At 44.7% G+C, this 22,435-nt stretch overlaps 1 protein-coding gene across 3 annotated transcripts in view; it reads right to left on the reverse strand.

The window, feature by feature from the left end:
* The window catches only part of MSRB3 (methionine sulfoxide reductase B3), a 238,147-nt gene extending 222,598 nt beyond the window's left edge, over nucleotides 1–15,549 (reverse strand). The window contains exon 1 of one of the 3 annotated variants that reach the window (XM_073651711.1): nucleotides 15,306–15,549. In XM_073651711.1, coding sequence (XP_073507812.1) covers nucleotides 15,306–15,534 — 229 coding nt within the window. In that variant the 5' untranslated portion in view covers nucleotides 15,535–15,549. The remainder of the gene's footprint in view (nucleotides 1–15,305) is intronic. The other 2 variants (XM_073651712.1, XM_073651713.1) reach the window with 2 other exon arrangements.
* Between the last annotated feature and the right edge of the window lie 6,886 nt (nucleotides 15,550–22,435).

The raw sequence follows: 22,435 nt of genomic DNA on the forward strand, positions 1-22,435 counted from the left end.
GAGGCGACTCCGGGATGCTGGCCTTCAGGGCAAAGTGGCAAAGATAAAGCCATATCTGAGACTGGCTAATAAAAGGAAAAGATTAATATGGGCAAAAGAACACAGACATTGGACAGAGGAAGATTGGAAAAAAGTTTTATGGACAGACGAATCAAAGTTTGAGGAGTTTGGATCACACAGAAGAACATTTGTGAGACGCAGAATAACTAAAAAGATGCTGGAAGAGTGCCTGATGCCATATGTCAAGCATGGTGGAGGTAATGTGATGGTCTGGGGTAGCTTTGGTGCTGGTAAAGTGGGAGATTTGTACAAGGTAAATGGGATTTTGAATAAGGAAGGATATCACTCCATTTTGCAACACCATGCTATACCCTGTGGACAGCGCTTGATTGGAGCCAATTTCATCGTACAACGGGACAATGACCCAAAGCACACCTCCAAACTATGCATGAACTATTTAGGGAAGAAACAGGCAGCTGGTATTCTATCTGTAATGGAGTGGCCAGCGCAGTCACCAGATCTCAACTCCATTGAGCTGTTGTGGGAGCAGCTTGACCGTATGGTACGCAAAAAGTGTCCATCAAGCCAATCCAACTTGTGGGAGAGGCTTCAGGAAGCATGGGGTGAAATTTCTCAAGATTACCTCAGCAAATTAACAGCTAGAATGCCAAAGGTCAGCAATACTGTAATAGCTGAAAAGGGAGCATTCTTTGACGAAAGCAAAGTTTGAAGGAGAAAATTATTCTTTCAAATAAAAATCATTATTTCTAACCCTGTCAATGTCTGGACTATATTTTCTATTAATTTTGCAATTCATTTGATAAATAAAAGTGTGAGTTTTCATGGAAAACACAAAATTGTCTGGGTGACCCCAAACTTTTGAACGGTAGTGTACGTGCTCAGCTTAGAGCATAGGATAAATGTGATCCCAAACGTTATGTAAAATGTTCCAAAAAAAAAGCTTCAAATCAAGTCTCCACTCAGTTCCTTCATCTTTTAACTGAAATATAGGGGGCTTCAACGTTACTGGTTGCACAAAGGCTCTAGAAAAGCATTATGGCAACTCGCCCGCCAAAAGAAATTCAGTGAATTATGTACTCCCAAATCCAAATGCCCCCTCCCTTTTAGCCCCAGGGTGCCTAAATCACATTAAGCATCCACATGTTTGATATTTCTGTAGAGATGAGAGCTTGCCTATTTTATTTGTGCATGCCTCCAGAAGCACAAGCTGGGCATAATGTACTGGGCACTACAATGTACGGCCACTACAATGTACGGGCACTACAACAGCAGATTTGCAATTTTCACTCAGAAACATCCACCGCTGCTTGTTTCTGGAAAACCCCCATGGAGTCAAAATCATCGCTGCACCTGTAGATAAATTCCCAAAAGGGCGTCACTTGAGGGTGGTATTCTGCTCTTCTAGCACTTAGGGGCTCTGTATATGGAGTACGCAAACTATTCTAGGAAAATTTGTAATCCAGGAGGCAAATAGCGCTTTGTCTCTCCCAAGTCTCACCGTGTGGCTAAATAGTACTGTACAGCCACATATGGTGTATTTCTACGTTCAGCAGAAATTGTGTGACAAATTTCTGTGCCATTTTTACCCATTTTTTCTTCACTTCAATGGTATAAAAATCTGTGACACACCTGTGGTGTCAATATGATCACTGCACCCCTAGATGAATTCATTTAGAGATGTAGTTTGTAAAATGGGGTCACTTACGGGGGTTTTGGCACCTCAGAGCCTCTTTAAGTGGGTCATGGCATTGCAAATCATAAAAGTAAAATCAGCACTATAATATGGTGCTTCTGTCCTTCTGAGCTTTACACTGTGCCTCAACAGTAGTTTTTGACCACATATGGGGTATCTGTGTACTCAAGAGAAATTGCACAACAAATTTTGGGGTCCATTTTCACCTGCTATCTTTGTGAAATGAAAAAATGTTGGGCTAAAACAACATTTTTGTGGGAAAAATAAAATATTTTAATTTTCAGTTCAACATTGTAAAATTCTGTGAAGAACCTGTGCGTTCCAGGTGCTCACCACACATCTAGATACATTCCTTGAGGGATCTAGTTTCCAAAATGGGGTCACTTGTGGGGGGCTTCCACTTTTTAGGCACATTAGAGGCTCTCCAAACGCGACACTACGTCAGCAGACCATCCCATCAAATTCTGCGTTCCAAAAGTCAATCCTTCCTTTTGGAGCCCTGCCGTGCGCCAAAACAGTAGTTTTCCCCCACATATGGGGTATCAGCGTACTCAGGAGCAATTGCACAACAAATTTTGGTGCCCATTTTCTGCTGTTACCCTTGTGAAAATAAAATATTTGGTGCTAAAACAATTTTTTTGTGGGAAAAATAAAATGTTTTAATTTTCACAGTTCAATGTCACAAAATTGTATGAAGCACATGTGGGTTCCAGATGCTCACCACACATCTGGATACATTCCTAAAGGGATCTAGTTTCGAAAATGGGGTCACTTGTGGGGAGGTTTCCACTTTTTTAGGTACATCAGGGGCTCTGCAAACCCACCATGGTGTCCTCTCTCGATTCCAGACAATTTTGTTTTCAAAAAGTCAAACGGTGCTCCTTCCCTTCCAAGCACTGCCAAAGTAAAATGTTAATTTTTTCCTTCGACATTGCTTTAATTCCTGTGAAACACCTGAAGGGTTAATAAACTTCTTGAATGTGGTTTTGAGCACCTTGAGGTGCAGTTTTTAGAATAGTGTTACTGTGGAGATAAGACGGTCAGTAGGTGCTCTCATCCGCTGGCCCAGCCGTCTTTAGAAAGACCACATGGAGCTCATACCACTAAACGTCTGCTCTCTCATGGGCAGAACACTACTCAGACAACACATTCCTAAAGGGATCTAGTTTTGAAAATAGAGTCACTTGTGGGGGGGGGGTTTCCACTGTTTAGATACATCAGGGGCTCTGCAAACCCACCATGGTGTCCCCTCTCGATTCCAGACAATTTTGTTTTCAAAAAGTCAAATGGTGCTCCTTCCCTTCTAAGCACTGCCGTGTGCCCAAACAGTAGTTTTCCCCCACATATGCACATATGGGGTATTGGCGTACAGAGGAGAAATTGCATAACAAATTTTGTGGTCCATTTTCTCTTGTTACCCTTATAAAAATAAAAAAATTGGGGCTAAAGTAACATTTTTGTGAAAAAAAAGTAAAATGTTAAATTTTTCCTTCGACATTGCTTTAATTCCAGTGAAACACCTGAAGGGTTAATAAACTTATTGAATGTGGTTTTGAGCACCTTGAGGTGCAGTTTTTAGAATAGTGTCACTGTGGAGATAAGAGGGTTAGTGGGTGCTCTCATCCGCTGGCCCGGCCGTCTTTAGAAAGACCGCATGGAGCTCATACCACTGAACGTCTGCTCTCTCATGGGCAGAACACTACTCACACAACATAGGGTGAGGGTAAAACAGTGTAGCAATACTTTATTGACCTACCAAACAGACAACAAACATATAGAACAGTCTCAGAAAATACCCAAGATGGTGTAAAAATAAATGGCCGGGATTAAAGCCGTTGAGACTTTAGGGCTTTCAGGGCCGATTATCACAACCAGTGGCACCCTGCTTTAGGCAGGCACCCACAGAGAGGAGGTAGCAGCAAGCTTAGGAAGCTGACAGTCCATGGAGGTACGTGGCCAGGTGACCTCATTGTCCCACCTGTCCCACCTGGGTTCTTCAAAATGTTTCTGAGGGCTCAGCAATGGTCAGTGGAGCAGATCTGTGTTCTTCCAGCTGGGGCCATGGTCCCATAAGCTGACACTGTAGAGTCACTTGGAACAGAGGCAGAGACCCCTTTATATAGTTCACAACTGTCCTTCAAACCATCATACACAGGTTAAGAGAAAGGGGTAATGATATTAACTCGCATTGCTTGAGCATCCACAGTTCATCCCCCGATGATGACTTGGCGGATAAACTATAAATACCCAAACAATGCAAGTCAACAAACTGCATGGTCTGGTATAATTCATAATCAACATATTAGCAAACATCATTGTTCAGTAACCCTGCGTCCCTATCTTGCAAAGATAACAGTACAATAAACTGTAGGAGCTGATATAAGATGTAAATCACAGCCACTCATCAATTAACAAATATCAACTCAACCTACAAGAAGAGTCAACATTCAGACTCATGACAAAAGTCCATGCTTCTTGACCAACCGAAGAAAGAAACACATAAATTTAATCAATAAGTCAATAATAGTCAATAATTCAGACAATAGTCTATGATACTGGGCCTACAAAATTTACATCTGTCATAATTAAGATTAAAGGGGTATTCCCATCTCCAAGATCTTATGCCAATATGTAGTAGGTGTAATAATAATAATATTAGCAAATAGCTCCAATTAGAAATGTAGTATAGTTTTTCCGATTCACTATGTCTCTTTCCTCATGTGCATGAATTGCAGGACCTCAGGTATCTATGGTTACGACCACTAGTACCTACAGTGCTGGCCAAAAGTATTGGCACCCCTGCAATTCTGTCAGATAATACTCAGTTTCTTCCTGAAAATGATTGCAATCACAAATTCTTTGGTATTATTCTCTTCATTTAATTTGTCTTCAATGAAAAAAACACAAAAAGAATTGCCCTAAAGCCAAATTGGATACAATTCCACACCAAACCTAAAAAAGGGGGTGGACAAAAGTATTGGCACCCTTTGAAAAATCATGTGATGCTTCTCTAATTCGTGTAATTAACAGCACCTGTAACTTACCTGTGGCACCTAACAGGCGTTGGCAATAACTAAATCACACTTGCAGCCAGTTAACATGGATTAAAGTTGACTCAACCTCTGTCCTGTGTCCTTGTGTGTACCACATTGAGCATGGAGAAAAGAAAGAAGAGCAAAGAACTGTCTGAGGACTTGAGAAACCAAATTGTGAGGAAGCATGAGCAATCTCAAGGCTACAAGTCCATCTCCAAAGACCTGAATGTTCCTGTGTCTTCCGTGCGCAGTGTTATCAAGAAGTGCAAAGCCCATGGCACTGTGGCTAACCTCCCTAGATGTGGACGGAAAAGAAAAATTGCCGAGAGATTTCAACGCAAGATTATGCGGATGGTGGATAAAGAACCTTGACTAACCTCCAAACAAGTTCAAGCTGCCCTGCAGTCCAAGGGTACGACAGTGTCAACCCGTACTATCCATCGGCGTCTGAACGAAAAGGGACTGTATGGTAGGATACCCAGGAAGACCCCACTTCTTACCCCAAGACATAAAAAAGCCAGGCTGGAGTTTGCCAAAACTTACATGAGAAAGCCTAAAACGTTTTGGAAGATTGTTCTCTGGTCAGATAAAACAAAAGTAGAGCTTTTTGGGAAAAAGCATCAACATAGAGTGTACAGGAAAAAAAAGAGGCATTCAAAGAAAAGAACACGGTCCCTACAGTCAAACATGGCGGAGGTTCCCTGATGTTTTGGGGTTGCTTTGCTGCCTCTGGCACTGGACTGCTTGACCGTGTGCATGGCATTATGAAGTCTGAAGACTACCAACAAATTTTGCAGCATAATGTAGGGCCCAGTGTGAGAAAGCTGGGTCTCCCTCAGAGGTCATGGGTCTTCCAGCAGGACAATGACCCAAAACACACTTCCAAAAGCACTATAAAATGGTTTGAGAGAAAGCACTGGAGACTTCTAAGGTGGCCAGCAATGAGTCCAGACCTGAATCCCATAGAACACCTGTGGAGAGATCTCAAAATGGCAGTTTGGAGAAGGCACCCTTCAAATATCAGGGACCTGGAGCAGTTTGCCAAAGAAGAATGGTCTACAATTCCAGCAGAGCATTGTAAGAAACTCATTGATGGTTACCGGAAGCGGTTGTTCGCAGTTATTTTGGCTAAAGGTTGTGCAACCAAGTATTAGACTGAGGGTGCCAATACTTTTGTCTGGCCCATTTTTGGAGTTTTGTGTGAAATGATCAATGATTTGATTTTTGCTTCATTCTCTTTTGTGTTTTTTCCTTGCAAGCAAATTAAATGAAGATAATAATACCAAAGAATTTGTGATTGCAATCATTTTCAGGAAGAAACTGAGTATTATCTGACAGAATTGCAGGGGTGCCAATACTTTTGGCCAGCACTGTAGCTGTCACAATATTAGTGGTCGTAACTATGGATTCCTAAGGACCTGTAATGCCCTGCACATGAGGAAAGAGACATAGTGAATCAGAAGAACTAAACCACATTTCTAATTGGAGGTATTTGCTAATATTACTATTATTACACCTACTACGTATTGACATAGGATATTGCAGATGGGAATACCCCTTTAAATGCTGTTTCGTCACAGTCACTTTTGGGTATTTTCATACATTATGTCATGTAGGCCCTCCAAAGTCACTTCAAATGTGATGCGGTCCCCTAAAAAATGATTTTGTAAATTTTGTTGGAAAAATGAGAAATTGCTGATCAACTTTTAACCCTTCTAACTTCCTAAGAAGAAAATATTATGCTTCAAAAATGATGAAGATGTAAAGTATACATATGGTTAATGCTAATTATTAACTATGTTGTGTGTGTGATATAACTCTCTGGTTTAAGGGCATAAGAATTTAAAAGTTTGCCAAATTTGCAATATTTTCACAAATAAATGCAATATCGAGCAAATTTTACCACTATCATATGTCACGAAAAAACAATCTCAGAATCAGTGAGATCCGTTGAAGCGTTTCAGAGTTATTACCTCATAAAGTGACACTGGTCAGAATTGCAAAAATTGGCCTGGTCATGAAGGTGAAAACATGCTCAGGGTGCTAATATACTCACCTTCCGCCGCTTTCTCTGGGATCCAGTGCCATTCTGCTCCTCTTCTCAGTCACTGCAATCAGATTAGCCGCCTCACACTATGATCTATGCGTGAGACAAAAGTCTCTTTTACAATGAAAGCCTTTGGAGTTTGTTCTGACACTTCGTAGGCTTACATTATAAAGGCCACTTCCGCGTCAGGCAGAGTGCAGTGTGACCCGGACAGTATGCAGACCGGTGTCGTCACTGTGAAGCGGAGCAGAACGTCGCTGGATCCCGAAGAAAGCAGCGGTAGGTGAGTATATTAATACACTCATACTACACACCATACCCACATTTAATGAAAAAAATATTCATGGGAGTGCTTCAAGCATTATTGCAGATATATAGCCATGTACAGTAAACATTTGCTTTCAGCAAACCTATATAGTAAACTACCTTAAACATGTTTTTTCATTGCTTCTAGGCTGAGTGATACTTTTGCTTTTCAGTTATAAACTCTGAGCATGCATGCCACAAACTACATTAAATCTGTCATCAGATTTCATAGCAGAAACTACATACATTATCACATAGATCTCATAGACCTGATGAGCATGATTATAACATATAAACCTGATATTAAAATGAGCATTTTATAATTCCAGCTAAAAAGTAAAAGAGATCATGAGTCCAAGTGTATCTCTGCTCACCCTACCTGACTGACAGACGGCTGCAGCTTGTATTGAGCAGTGCGAGATCTCAGAAAGCAGGGAGGAGGGACACTGAGGAGTTGTCAGTCAGACTAGGTGAATGGAGATTGAGTTAAAAAGGATTATACTATAGCTCCCAACCGTCCTGGATTCAGTGGGACTTTCCCGATTTGAGGACTCAGTCCCAACTGCTAATACTCACCTTTCTCAGATGTCGTCATCGCTGTGGCTCCGCCTTGGGGGCAGGGCCGCATCTCTCAACTATAACATAAATTAAATAAACTATTATCTTCTCTTGTGATCTGGTCTGCCTGAGACTCGAACTTACATGCGCAAGCAGTAGCTCCAGCTATGAGCCACAGCCCACAATGATAAGCATAGGAGAATTTGGTAATCTTGAGCTGTATTGCAAGCTGTGACCCCAGAAGATTATACAGGTAGAGATACATACATATAGATAGAGATACATGTACATAGCAGTGTATTTTCTAGAGGTGAAGAAAAGTCAGTTTTTTTTGTTCCTATTAAACTACTAAAAATAATAAAAAACAACTTTTTTTGTGAGTCTCCCCAGGACTTGAACCCACAACCTCTATAATTATAGGCAGGAGCTAAAGCTATTGAGCCTCATGCTCCAGTGATGTCTCTGGGAAAGTTTTGTATACTTAACCCCTTAGAGACTGGACCAACTTTTTGAAATCTGGCCATTGTCACTTTATGTAGTAATAACTCTGGAATGCTTCAACATATCCCACTTATTTTAAGACTGTTTTTTTGTGACACATGTTACTTTATAATAATGGTAAATTTAGGTTGATAGGTTTTGCGTTTATTTATAAAAATATCAGAAATTTGACAAAAAAAATTAAAAATTGCAATTTTCAAACTTTGAATGACTATCCCTTTAATCCCAATAGTCATACCACCCAAAAACATTGATAAATCACATTTCCCTCATATCTGCTTTACATCAGCACCATTTGCAAAGTGTTATTTTATTTTGTTAGCATTTTAGAAGGTTTAAAAATGTAGCAGTAATTTTTGATTTTTTCATAGAAATTTACAAAACTTATTTTTATAGGGACCTGTTCAGTTTTGAAGTGACTTTGGGGGTTCTATATGTTGGAAACCACACAAAAGTCATACCATTTTAAAAACTGCACCCCTCAACGCATTTAAAATTGCTTTCAGGTAGTTCATTAACCCTTCTGGTTCCTTTCAGGAAGTAATGGAAAGTGGCATGACAAGAATGAAAAAGTTTATTTTTACCACCTAAATTTTGATAACTTCTGTACAGGCCGCTATAGCTGGAAGGCTCTAAGGCCGTTATTTGGCCATGAACTGTCATGGCAAACATCAGGACCACACAATGAAATCTCAGGGTGCCGATGAGGTTAAAGAGGAAGCCCCCACACTCTGTTAACTATTTAGATTCTGTAGTCATTATTGACAGCAGAATCTAAGGGGTTAAACGTACATGGTCGGTGCCAACACTGATCGTGGCTGTTGCAGCTAGTTGTCAGCTATAATGTACAGCTGTCAGCTACAGGACTGTCACCTGTCGGGGAATGCTAGTCTCTTATAACACAGGTCAGTAAAAAGACGTCTATTGGTCACTAAGGGGTTAATCAACATTGCAGCCACTAACCCCACAGGCAGATTACACTGGTACATAGAGATACCGTATTTTTCGGACTATAAGATGCACCGGACCATAAGACGAACCTAGGTTTTAAAGGAGGAAAATAGGGAAAAAAAATTAAGCAAAAAATGTGGTCATGATGCCCTGTTATGGGGGAGGGTGTCTACTGCTGACACTGGTATTGGGGTAATGTCCCCCCAATTCTGTTAATATCCTCCATCCTGGAATGTATGGCCCCTCCTTCCTGGTATAAGTGCCCCCATCCCATCCTGGTATGCATGGCATCCCTTTATCCCCCATCCTGGTATGCATGGCACCCCTTTATCCCCATCCTGGTATGCATGGCACCCCTTGAGCCCCCATCCTGGTATGCATGGCACCTCTTGAGCCCCCATCCTGGTATACATGGCAGCCTCTGAGCCCCCATCCTGGTATCCATGGCACCCTCTGAGCCCCCATCCTGGTATGCATGGCACCCCTTGAGCCCTCATCCTGGTATGCATGGCACCCTCGGAGCCCCCATCCTGGTATGCATGGCACCCTCTGAGCCCCCATCCTGGTATGAATGGCACCCCTTGAGCCCCCTTCCTGGTATGTATGGCACCACTTGAGCCCCCATCCTGGTATGCATGGCACCCTCTGAGCCCCCATCTTGGTATGCATGGCACTCCTCTGAGCCCCCATCCTGGTATGCATGGCACCCCTTGAGCCCCCATCCTGGTATGCATGGCACCCCTTGAGCCCCCATCCTGGTATGCATGGCACCCCTTGAGCCCCCATCCTGGTATGCATGGCACCCCTTGAGCCCCCATCCTGGTATGCATGGCACCCTCTGAGCCCCCATCCTGGTATGTATGGCACCTTCTGAGCCCCAATCCTGGTATGCATGGCACCCTCTGAGCCCCCATCCTGGTATGTATGGCACCTTCTGAGCCCCCATCCTGGTATGCATAGCACCCTCTGAGCTCCCATCCTGGGGTGTATGGCACCTTCTGAGCCCCCATCCTGGTATGTATGGCACCTTCTGAACCCCTATCCTGGTATGCATGGCACCCTCTGAGCCCCCATCCTGGTATGTATGGCCCCTTCTGAGGCCCCATCCTGGTATGTATGGCACCTTCTGAGCCCCCATCCTGGTATGCATGGCACCCCTCTGAGCCCCCATCCGGGTATGCATGGCACCTTCTGAGCCCCCATCCTGGTATGGATGGCACCTTCTAAGCCCCCATCCTGGTATGTATGGCACCTTCTGAGCCCCCATCCTGGTATGTATGGCACCTTCTGAGGCCCCATCTTGGTATGTATGGCACCCTTTGAGCCCCCATCACGCTGCCTACAAAAAAACAAAAAAAAAGAACAATCATACTCACCTCCTCTTTCCTCCAGCGCTGTCCCGCTCTGCTGCTGACACTCTCACTGTGTGAGAGGCGCATGGCAGGGCGCGCATGGCGTCCCTGCCATGCGCCCTCACACAGTGTAAGACGCTGTGCTGGAATAGTCACTGCTCCCCACGCCGGGACTCTGTGCGTGGGGAGCAGTGACCAGTCAGTCTGTTCAATAGCCGGCACACTGTAACGCAGCGCGGCTCCTGCTGCCGCTCTGTGGTCAGTGTGCCTTTTATTAAAGACCATGGATATTCACTACAACCCATGGGAGTGGGTTGTAGCGAATATTCATGAGCTTTAATAGCGGGCACACTGATCGCAGAGCGGCAGCAGGAGCCGCGCTGCGGTACAGTGTGCCAGCTATTAATAGAAATGAATATTCATTGCTCTCCACGCCCATGGGCGTGGGAGCAGGGAATATTCATTTTCTTTAGTAGCGGGCACAGCGCCGGCAGCAGCAGGCGGCTGCTGCCTCCTGTGCCCCGCTGATCCCCCGCTGCCGCTCCCCCACACCCACCACTATGCGGCCATACAATAATATAGTATTCGGACTATAAGACGCACCCCACACTTTCCTCCAAAATTTTGGAGGAAAAAAGTGCGTCTTATAGTCCGAAAAATACGGTACATTGTATATAGCGTAGGAGAGACAAAAAGCGCAATGGGGTCTTATCGGGATATTAAGTAGGGAGAATGAATTATGCTCACCTGGTCAGGCTATGTGCTCACAACCACTGAAAAAACTTTGGCTGCTGCAGACCCACGGTATTGGAAACGTGAAAAATCTGAAATTGAATGGGTTAAAATGAGCTACCAACAAAAGGATGATGAGGAGACAGGAATCAAAGTGTGCAGTTTATTAGTCAACGCGTTTCAAAGTTTCAAACAGGCTGTGGTTTGTCCTGATAAAGAAGTTTTAAATTTCAAAACATGTAGACTAATTAACCGCATACTTGGATTCATGTCTCATCATTCTTCCGTTGGCAGCGCAGTTTAACCCACTCGATTCCAGTTTTTTCATTGTATATAACATGTATTTTTATGTCCCCATATTCTAGAGGGAAAATAAACTGATGAGCAAAAAAAGTAACAATGTTTTGAACTTTTGATTTTCAGGCTCCATATCTCACCATCCTTTATGACATGACAAAAATCATATCCAAATAGTTGCAAGTCAAATTTATGTTTGAGATAGCTAATATATTATCTACAAAATGATGGTAGTCTCATGTTCTAAGCAGTAATGGATGGTGAGATATGGAGCCTGAAAGTCAAAAGTTCAAAACATTGTTACCCTTTTGCTAGTCAGTGTCAGGCTATGTGCCCACGTTGCAGAAATGAAGCAGAAAATTTCTGTCCTTTCCCGGAAAAACGCATGCGGAATTTCGCAAGCGTTTATCGCGCGTTTTTTGGGCGTTTTCGACATGCGGAATTGCCTTGCGTTTTTTATTGCATTGAAAAGGCAATTCCGCATGCGGAAACGCAAAATTAATTGACATGCTGCGGATTTTTGTGCGCATCAAAAACGCTGCGAAAAATCCGCAGCATGGGCATAGAACTAGCGGATTCTCATTGGGGACCATGGGGTGCGGATTGACAAACGTTTTACAAGCGTTTCCGCAGCAGAAATTCCGCATCAAATACGCTTGTAAAACGCTACGTGGGCACATACCCTAAGGCTATGTGCCCACGATGCAGAAATGCTCCGGATTTTTCCTGAGTGTTTCTGCATCTCCCTGGCAGAAAAAAACGCATGCGGATTGTACATGCGTTTTCCTGCCAGGGACAAGCGGATGTGAAGCGTTCTTCACATGCATTTCCGCATGCGGGTTGACAAGCGCTTTCCAAGCGATTTTAGCATCACTTGGAAAGTGCTTGACAACTTGGTCACACTATATAAATCCATGCAAACGGCATGGATTTATATAGTGTGACCGAAAGAATGGTAAAAAATAAAAAAATAAATATATACTTACCTTCTGATGGCCCCCGATGTCTTTATCCGATGCATCCTGGCTTGCCGGCAACTCGCGGTGGACTAAAGGACCTGCCAACGTCAGCGGTTGCGTGACCCGTCACATGACTAAATGACGTCATGGCAGTTCCTTTTCAGACCATCGCGAGTTGCTGGCAAGCCAGGACGCATTGCTGTGGACACCTGGGGCCATCAGAAGGTAAGTATAATATTTATTTCTTATTTTATTCTTTTCTTTTACAGGTTCTATGGTACCCGGGTCCGGAGGAGAGTCTCCTCTTCTCCAAACCCGGGTACCATCCACACATTGAAACGCTTGGATTACACATCTGCAGATGCAGTGATGCGGAATCCAAGCGTTCCAATGCAAGTCAATGGCGGCGAAAACGCCGCGCTTCCGCAAAATAATTGGTAATGCTGCGGATTTTTCCACAATGATAATCCACAGCGGAAGTTTCCGCAGCATGTGCACAGCACATGCGGATTATCATTGGGGAACATAGCAGACCTTCTACCAAGCGTTTTTTAAGCGTTTCTGCAGCGGAATTGCCGCTGCGGAAACGCTTAAAAAACGCATAGTGGGCACACAGCCTAAATGTTGTCAGCAAACTTTAAACGCACTTGAATATGCTTTTTGTTTAGCAATGAAGTCTAAAATCCATGTTGAAAAACCCTGCATAAATATACTCTTGGGCCTGATTCAGATAGCATTTATGATTATAATTATTTATTATTATAGCGCCATTTATTCCATGGCACTTTACATGTGAAAAGGAGAGAGGACCCTGCCTGCGAGGGCTCACAGTCTACATTTATCATATTTTTCATGGACAGAACATGTACTCATTATAGTCCACGGCGTTGTTCTCATGTCCGTGCGGATCAAAATCACCCATACAGATCTATGGGTCTGTGAAAGTCATGGATAATAAATGGATGCCATTTGTGCGCTGTCCATTTTTTACATAGAAATGGGTAGAAGAAACTATGTAAATTATTTTTGGCATATGAGGAAATCAGTGTGTCCGTTTTCACCACTAGTGTTTCATCAGTGAGCAAACATTGATGAAAATGGGATCCAAACACTGATAAAAATAACTGTTTTTTTCTGAATGAGACTTTAAAATGTACTCACTCACTGCAAAAAAACATCAAAAACTAATGTCCATAGGAATTCACTGAAGGTACTCGGAATTCCTGGTGAGATATTGTATCAACCACTACTTGATAGTATTTCCGAGCTACATTTTTTCTCATACGCAAATAAAAAAATCTGATTTTCATTAGTGTATCTTTGTTAGGGTATCATCAGTTATTTTTTTAGATGTCTTGAAAAAAATGATTTGTAAAAACAGTGTGTCCCCGTTACAATGTTAATCATGGACAGCACACAGACTACACACTGATGCCATCCGTGAGCTGAACGTGACTTTCGTGGACCCATACACTTGTATGGGTAATTTTGATCCATGACCTAGGTCTAAATCGGGCTTGTCTTTGTTTTTTTGTGAACAAATGGACATATGAACAGCTCCATAGAATATAGTAGGTACAGTACGTGTTTTATCAGTGAAAAATATGGATACATATGGGAAAAGTGGATGAGGCCTAATATAAGAATAACGTAGAAATCTTTTGATTACTCTGTGACAGCATTTCCTACAGAACGACTGAGCGGGGCTGTAGCTTAGGATCCACTTCACACAAGCGTAGTGCGGGAGCATTTCTACAACTGTATTAAGCCTGCAAATCCTGGCCGTGTGCCGGATCACTATAAAGACCTCTGATTCTGTAAGGTGGGGTGAACATAGCCGAAATCTGCGCTATCGAATCAGGCATCGAATCTAGAAATTCCCAGAACCCACAACTTTGAGAAGGCCCTGATAGCAGCAGATGTCATTTCACATAGCGGGAGAGCCACTTCTCGCGTCACTTATTTCTGACATAGTGAAAAGGATTTTGTAAGATGGTAGAATAACATTTATATAGACGGGCGACTAATAAAATGGGGCAGGATAAATGACAACCTGGCATAATCCTGCAGTGTTTGATTATAGGGCACATGTACCTGTAGTCAGTATAAGTCCACGGCCCCACTATCAGTATTTGGTCAGTATTTTCTCTCAGGAGTGGGAGCCAAAACCAGGTGAGGAACAATCAGAGAGAATATATAATAGAAGCAAGTCACCAATTCTGCATTTATCACCCACTCCTGGTTTTGTCTCCCACTCCTGAGAAAAAATACTGACCGAATACTGATAGTGGGGCCGTGGCCTTAAAGGGGTTGTTCTTTACCTCTTTAAATGAAGTAGTCCCACTTGTAAAATCTAAAGAACAGATGCTCACCTCCCGCACCGGCACTTTTCCTTAGGACAAATGTCGGACAAGCGGAAGAAGTAAGCCCAATACCGGCCACTGATTGGCTGCAGGGCTTATGAGACATGATATCGTCAGTGCCAACAACGCTAGCCCGCTGCCGTAACGGGAGGTGAGTATCTGTTCTTTATATTCTATAAAGGGGACTACTTCAATCAAGGAGGTGTTGTCCAGGTAGTGGACAACTCCTTTAAATAAATGTGCTCCACATAATAATGAAATAAACGATCAGTTACAACAGAAAATGCTGCAGAAGGACATGAATTAGTAATGGAGCTGGTGTAATGTGCCATGGCTGACTGCTGCCCAGCACAACTTCTCCACAGCAGTCACCTGCACGCCCACATACTGGCCCATCTACTACAGGCCCTCAGTGCAGACGGCAGCTGAGTCACTATAAGTGCGGGGCTGGAGAGCGGCCATAAGTGCGGGCGGCATAGGATGCTCTTACCTGCTATACAGACAGTGAGGAGGACGGAGAGCGGGAGGAGGCGCAGACGTGTCCGGGGTCCGGCCGCCGGCAGCACTGTCTCCCGGGATCTCTGCGTGTCGGCTCCTCCACCTTTACTTTGCTGCCTCTCCCCTCCCCTTGTGCTGTCTCTAATGTCAAGCCAGGGTGACAGACATGCGTGTGGAGGATGCCGGGAAATTCCTGTGCAGCCAGCACCAAATATGAGCATGGAATGAAGCTTGGAAGCGGCAACACTGGGGCTTTTCTTTTTTGGCCGGTACCCGCCTCTTCCATTGCCAGCTCAGGAGCCGGAGACTGGAGCAGACAGTGCGATGACAGTGCAAGCAGAGCATGGAGGACTAGAGGGGCACTAGAGCAGGGATGGGGGTCCTGCTTTTGGAACCAGTGGCTAACCATTAGACTTTTCCAACGAGGGGTTAATTGTGCAATAAAAATGACCTGGCAAAATTATTCTTCAGGTCAGAATCAGAGCACTGGCTGCTACCAAAATTGGATCCTGTCATGTTTTTACAGTTTTAGTAGCCTAAAGAAAATTTGAACTTTGTTTAAAAAAAAAAAAGCCCCATAACTTTTTTATTTTTCATCCATAGAGCTGTGTTGGTCTGCTAGAGGTCGGTCCTGGATGTTAGGCCGCATTCAGACATTTGGTTTTCACGTACAAGTGCCATAAAATGAAAAGTGCTGCGGAATATGTTGGCGCAATAGAAATAAAATAGTTACATGTCAGTGATTTTTCGCAGACCGAGTGGTCCGTGCTAAATCGCTAAACCATGTCCGATATTGGTCCGAGTGTCAGATCAAAATCAGCAGTGCAAGTCTAGGTTCGTGAAAAGATTAGACTGCATTCGGATGCCTTCCAACTGTGGTCCAGTTTTAATGGACTGTTAAGAGAAGGTGGAGAAATGTTTTGTTTTTTTTCTGTACAAGAAAGATTGATGCAACTCAGACCACACTGACAAAACTCGGATGACAGAAATCTCTGCTGAAACTCGATCAGTTTTTCTCATACGTGAAAAAACTGATGTACAGTAGTGTTCAAAATAATAGACTTGTGTTCAAAAACATGAGTTAAGCACAAAATCTTTATACTAGTTCTTATTTCCATGCATGGGGAACATTGCACACTGTTTTCTAATTCAAAACATGAAGAGAAATGTATATAATTTTAACTACTTTACAGAAAATAACAAAAAAATGAACATTGGGCTGTTCTAAAAAATAGCAAACTCACAATATGTACTCTTTTTTTTGAGGATTTAGCCTTCCTGTGAATCACTAACCTAATATTTAGTTGTATACCCACAGTTTTGTAGAACTGCTTCACATCTATGTTGCATAGAGTCAACCAACTTCTGGCACCTGTCAGTTGTTATTCCAGCCCAAGATGCTTTGACTAAATCACACAATTTTTGGGCATTTGTTGGCTTTGCCTCAGAAACTGCATTTTTGATGTCACCTCACAAGTGTTCTATCGGATTAAGGTCAAAGCATTCGGCTGGCCACTCCATAACCTCAATTTTGTTGGACTGGAACCAAGATTTTGCTAATTTACTGGTGTATTTAGGGTCGTTGTCTTGTTGAAACACCCATTTCAAGGGAATATCCTCTTCAGCGTAAGGCAACATAACCTCTTCAAGTATTTTAGTATGTGCAAACTGGTCCATAATCCCTGGTATGCGGTAAATAGGTCCGGCACCATAGTAAGAGAAACATGCCCATATCATGATGCTTGCACCATCATGCTTCACTGTCTTCAGAGTGTACTGTGGCTTGAATGCAGAGTTTGGGGGTCGTCTGACGAACTGTCTACGGCCCATGGACCCAAAAAGGACAATTTTACTTTCATTAGTCCACAAAATGTTTCTCCATTTCTCATTAGGCCAGTTGATCTGTTCTTTGGCAAATTGTATCTGCTTCAGTACATGTCTTTTTTTTAACAGTGGGACTTTGCTGGGACTTCTTGCTAAGAGATTAGTTTCACATACAGTGGTGGCCAAAAGTATTGGCACCCCAGCAATTCTGTCAGATAATACTCGGTTTCTTCCTGAAAATGACTGCAATCACAAATTCTTTGGTATTATTATCTTCATTTAATTTGCTTGCAAGGAAAAAAACACAAAAGAGAATGAAGCAAAAATCAAATCATTGATCATTTCACACAAAACTCCAAAAATGGGCCAGACAAAAGTATTGGCACCCTCAGCCTAATACTTGGTTGCACAACCTTTAGCCAAAATAACAGAACAACCGCTTCCGGTAACCATCAATGAGTTTCTTACAATGCTCTGCTGGAATTGTAGACCATTCTTCTTTGGCAAACTGCACCAGGTCCCTGATATTTGAAGGGTGCCTTCTCCAAACTGCCATTTTGAGATCTCTACACAGGTGTTCTATGGCAGTGGTCCCCAACCTTTTTTGCACCAGGGACCGGCTTGAAGCAAGATCATTTTTCCATGGCCCAGCAAGGAGGGGGTGGGGTGGGCGGGGCTTTGGTCATATGGGGGCGGGGTAATGGAGGGATTTGGAGTTTAGTGCATACTTATCATATAGTGTAGACCAGGTCCCCGCCAGGAGCTATGCCAGGAGCCCCACATAATGTGCTGTGCCAGGAGCCGCATCACTGAGGCCCCATCACGCCCTGCAGCAGGACAGGGCAGCTGTCCTGACAGCTGCTGTTCAGCTGCATTTACTTCATCCCAGGGGCGGACACAGACTGTAGTGGGCCCCTGTGCAAGAAATTTTTGGGGGTCCCCCCCGCCCTTCATAAGGCAACAAAGTGATGTAAACATAACCCCCCCATGTGCATCTCTCACCCCCCCATGTGCAGCTCACCCCCGTGCATCTCTCATCCCCCTCCGTGCATCTCTCATCCCCCTCCGTGCATCTCTCATCCCCCTCCGTGCATCTCTCATCCACCCCCCGTGCATCTCTCATCCCCTCCGTGCATCTCTCATCCCCTCCGTGCATCTCTCATCCCGCCCGTGCATCTCTCACCCCCCCGTGCATCTCTCACCCCCCCGTGCATCTCTCATCCACCCCCCGTGCATCTCTCATCCCCCCCGTGCATCTCTCACCCCCCCGTGCATCTCTCATCCACCCCCCGTGCATCTCTCATCCACCCCCCGTGCATCTCTCATCCCCCCGTGCATCTCTCACCCCCCCGTGCATCTCTCACCCCCCCGTGCATCTCTCATCTCTCCCCTCCCTCCCATGTGCATCTCTCATCTCTCCCCTCCCCCAATGTGCATCTCTCATCTCTCCCCTCCCTCCCATGTGCATCTCTCATCTCTCCCCTCCCCTCCATGTGGATCTCTCATCTCTCCCCTCCCCCATGTGCATCTCTCATCTCTCCCCTCCCCCCCATGTGGATCTCTCATCTCTCCCCTCCCCCATGTGCATCTCTCATCTCTCCCCTCCCCCCCATGTGGATCTCTCATCTCTCCCCTCCCCCATGTGCATCTCTCATCTCTCCCCTCCCCCCATGTGCATCTCCCATTCCCCCCACTCCTAGTTAATTGTATTTAAAAAAAAATAAAACTTGTTATACTTACCCCCATGCGATCCCTGCAGAATCCTGGCGCTCGTCCAAATCGCTGACACCAGGTTCTCCTGACTTCCGGCCATGTGACGGCGCCGTCACATGACCGGAAGTCAGGGGAATCATGAAGGTGCTGCCGCAGCAGCGCAGCGCTAAGATGTCCCGGACCCGGCGCTTAGCATGCGGCCGGGGGCCCCATGAGGAGAGAGACGCACAAGAGGGGGGCTCCGAGGGGGCTCCTACCGGCCGGGCCCCATACTGGAGTCAGGGCAGTCATGCCCTGATGGCCCTGCTGGAGGCTGGAGGGGCCCCCTCTCCCCGCGGACCGGCTGAAAAACCCCAACGGCCCGGTCCTGGTCCGCGGACCGGCGGTTGGGGACCTCTGTTCTATGGGATTCAGGTCTGGACTCATTGCTGGCCACCTTAGAAGTCTCCAGTGCTTTCTCTCAAACCATTTTATAGTGCTTTTGGAAGTGTGTTTTGGGTCATTGTCCTGCTGGAAGACCCATGACCTCTGAGGGAGACCCAGCTTTCTCACACTGGGCCCTACATTATGCTGCAAAATTTGTTGGTAGTCTTCAGACTTCATAATGCCATGCACACGGTCAAGTAGTCCAGTGCCAGAGGCAGCAAAGCAACCCCAAAACATCAGGGAACCTCCGCCATGTTTGACTGTAGGGACCGTGTTCTTTTCTTTGAATGCCTCTTTTTTTTTCCTGTACACTCTTCCAAAACGTTTTAGGCTTTCTCAGGTAAGTTTTGGCAAATTCCAGCCTGGCTTTTTTATGTCTCGGGGTAAGAAGTGGGGTCTTCCTGGGTATCCTACCATACTGTCCCTTTTCATTCAGACGCCAACGGATAGTACGGGTTGACACTGTTGTACCCTCGGACTGCAGGGCAGCTTGAACTTGTTTGGATGTTAGTCGTTCTTTATCCACCATCCGCACAATCTTGCGTTGAAATCTCTCGTCAATTTTTCTTTTCCATCCACATCTAGGGAGATTAGCCACAGTGCCATGGGCTTTCAACTTCTTGATGACACTGTGCACGGAAGACACAGGAACATTCAGGTCTTTGGAGATGGACTTGTAGCCTTGAGATTGCTCATGCTTCCTCACAATTTGGTTTCTCAAGTCCTCAGACAGTTCTTTGGTCTTCTTTCTTTTCTCCATGCTCAATGTGGTACACACAAGGACACAGGACAGAGGTTGAGTCAACTTTAATCCATGTTAACTGGCTGCAAGTGTGATTTAGTTATTGCCAACACCTGTTAGGTGCCACAGGTAAGTTACAGGTGCTGTTAATTACACGAATTAGAGAAGCATCACATGATTTTTCAAACAGTGCCAATACTTTTGTCCACCCCCTTTTTTAGGTTTGGTGTGGAATTATATCCAATTTGGCTTGAGGACAATTCTTTTTGTGTTTTTTCATTAAAGACAAATTAAATGAATATAATAATACCAAAGAATTTGTGATTGCAATCATTTTCAGGAAGAAACTGAGTATTATCTGACAGAATTGCAGGGGTGCCAATACTTTTGGCCACCACTGTAGGCGTTTTCTACCTGTCACAGTACTCACAGGTAACTTGAGACTGTCTTCTGCTCACTGAACTCCAGCGGCAGGATTCTGCTATTTGGTTATTGAATGTGCATCCTCGGATGCACGTTCACTTGAAATCTATTGCTGTGCGGGAAGCTTTCCACACGGCAATAGTTAACAGCCGCCAGCCAATCACAGGCCAGCAGCTGACGTCAGCGCGCATGTGGCTGGCTTATGATGTCACTCATGCGCCAGCGACCATGCTTCGGGTGATGGGAGAACCCGACGCCGCTGTAGCGTGACAATGTAAGGAGAAACTTTTTTTTTTACTTTTTTTTTGTAAATCCACACTATGTGGGCAGGATGGAAAAATGAAGGTAGGATGGAGAGACATAGGGGGCAGAATGGAAACATGGAGGCAGAATGGGAGACATGGGGAGCAGAATGGAAACTTTGGGGGCTGAATGGAAACATGGGAGCAGGATGGAGAGACATGGGGCAAAATGGAGAGACATGGGGGCATGATGGAGACATTGGGGGCAGGATGGAGAGACATGGGGGGCAGGATGGAGATGTTGGGGGCAGGATGGAGACATTAGGGCAGAATGGAGACATTGGGGCAGAATGGAGACATTGGGGGCAGAATGGAACATGGGGGCAGAATGGAGAGACATGGGGGCAGAATGGAGACATTGGGGCAGAATGGAGACATTGGGGGCTGAATGGAGACATGGGGCAGAATGGAGACATTGGGGGCAAAATGGAGACATTGGGGGCAGAATTGAGACATGGGGGCAGGATGAAGAGAATGGGGGCAGGATGAAAACTGATGGGGGCAGGATGGAGACAAAGGGGGTAGAATGGAAACATGGGGCCGGTTGGAGATAATGGGGGCAGGATGGAGAAAAATGAGGGCAGAATGAAGACAAATGGAGACATGGGGACAGAATGCAGACACGGGGGTACAATGAACACATGGAGACATAATGGAGACATTGGGGGCAGAATGGAGACATTGGGGGCAAAATGGAGACAAATGGCAGGATGGAGACAATGTGGGCAGGATAGAGACAATCGGGGCAGGATGGAGACAATGGGGCCAGGATGTGGGACATTATTACTGTAGGGACTAATTATGGAGACAATGGGGGCAGAATTGAGACATGGGGGCAGGATGGAGACAAATGGGGGCAGGATGGAGACAATGGGGGCAGAATGGAGACATGGCAGAATGGAGACAAGGGGGGTAGAATGGAGACATGGGCAGGATAGAGACATGGGGCAGAATGCAGACATGGGGGTAGGATGAACACATGGAGGCATAATGGAGACATTGGGGTCAGAATAGAGACAAATGGGGGCAGGATGGAGACAATGGGGGCAGGATAGAAACAATCGAGGCAGGATGGAGACAATGGGGGCAGGATGTGGGACATTATTACTGTAGGGGCTAATTAAAGGATATTATTACTGCTGTGATGTTTTTTATTTTTTTATTTTATTTCAGTGAGGGAGGAGGGTCATGTTACTGTGCAGGGCGACACTATGTCGCTTTTTTTTTCTTCATTTGGTGTAATGTAGAAGTTGGGAAATGTGCTCTGGAAGCGGTGCTCTAGGTCAGGGTTCCCCAACTCCAGTCCTCAACGCCCACCAACAGGTAATGTTTTCAGGATTTCCTTAGTATTGCACAGGTGATAATTACATCACCTGCACAGGCAATAATTCCATCATCTGGAAGAAGTGATGGCGGTCTGTGATGGATGAACAAGAAAAGCGAAGATGAAGGACGTCAACTAGAGACGTCACCGGTGAGTCAGTGTGTTATCTGTACACTGACACTATACACTGTATACTATGTACAGAGCTCCTGTGTATAATGGAATTTACAGTAATATTAGTATTGTGTTTTTTTATTAACAATCAGTACTGTAGTATTCGGTCACTATGCCGTGGTAATATGTGATCTGGTCACGGTGTGGCAGTATTTGTCTCTTGTATGTGGTATTATTTGGTCACTATGTGGTGG

This window comes from Phyllobates terribilis, unplaced genomic scaffold (genome assembly GCF_046119375.1).
Source record: "Phyllobates terribilis strain yellow unplaced genomic scaffold, ASM4611937v1 Scaffold_11__3_contigs__length_659146591, whole genome shotgun sequence".
Lineage (NCBI taxonomy): Eukaryota > Metazoa > Chordata > Amphibia > Anura > Dendrobatidae > Phyllobates > Phyllobates terribilis.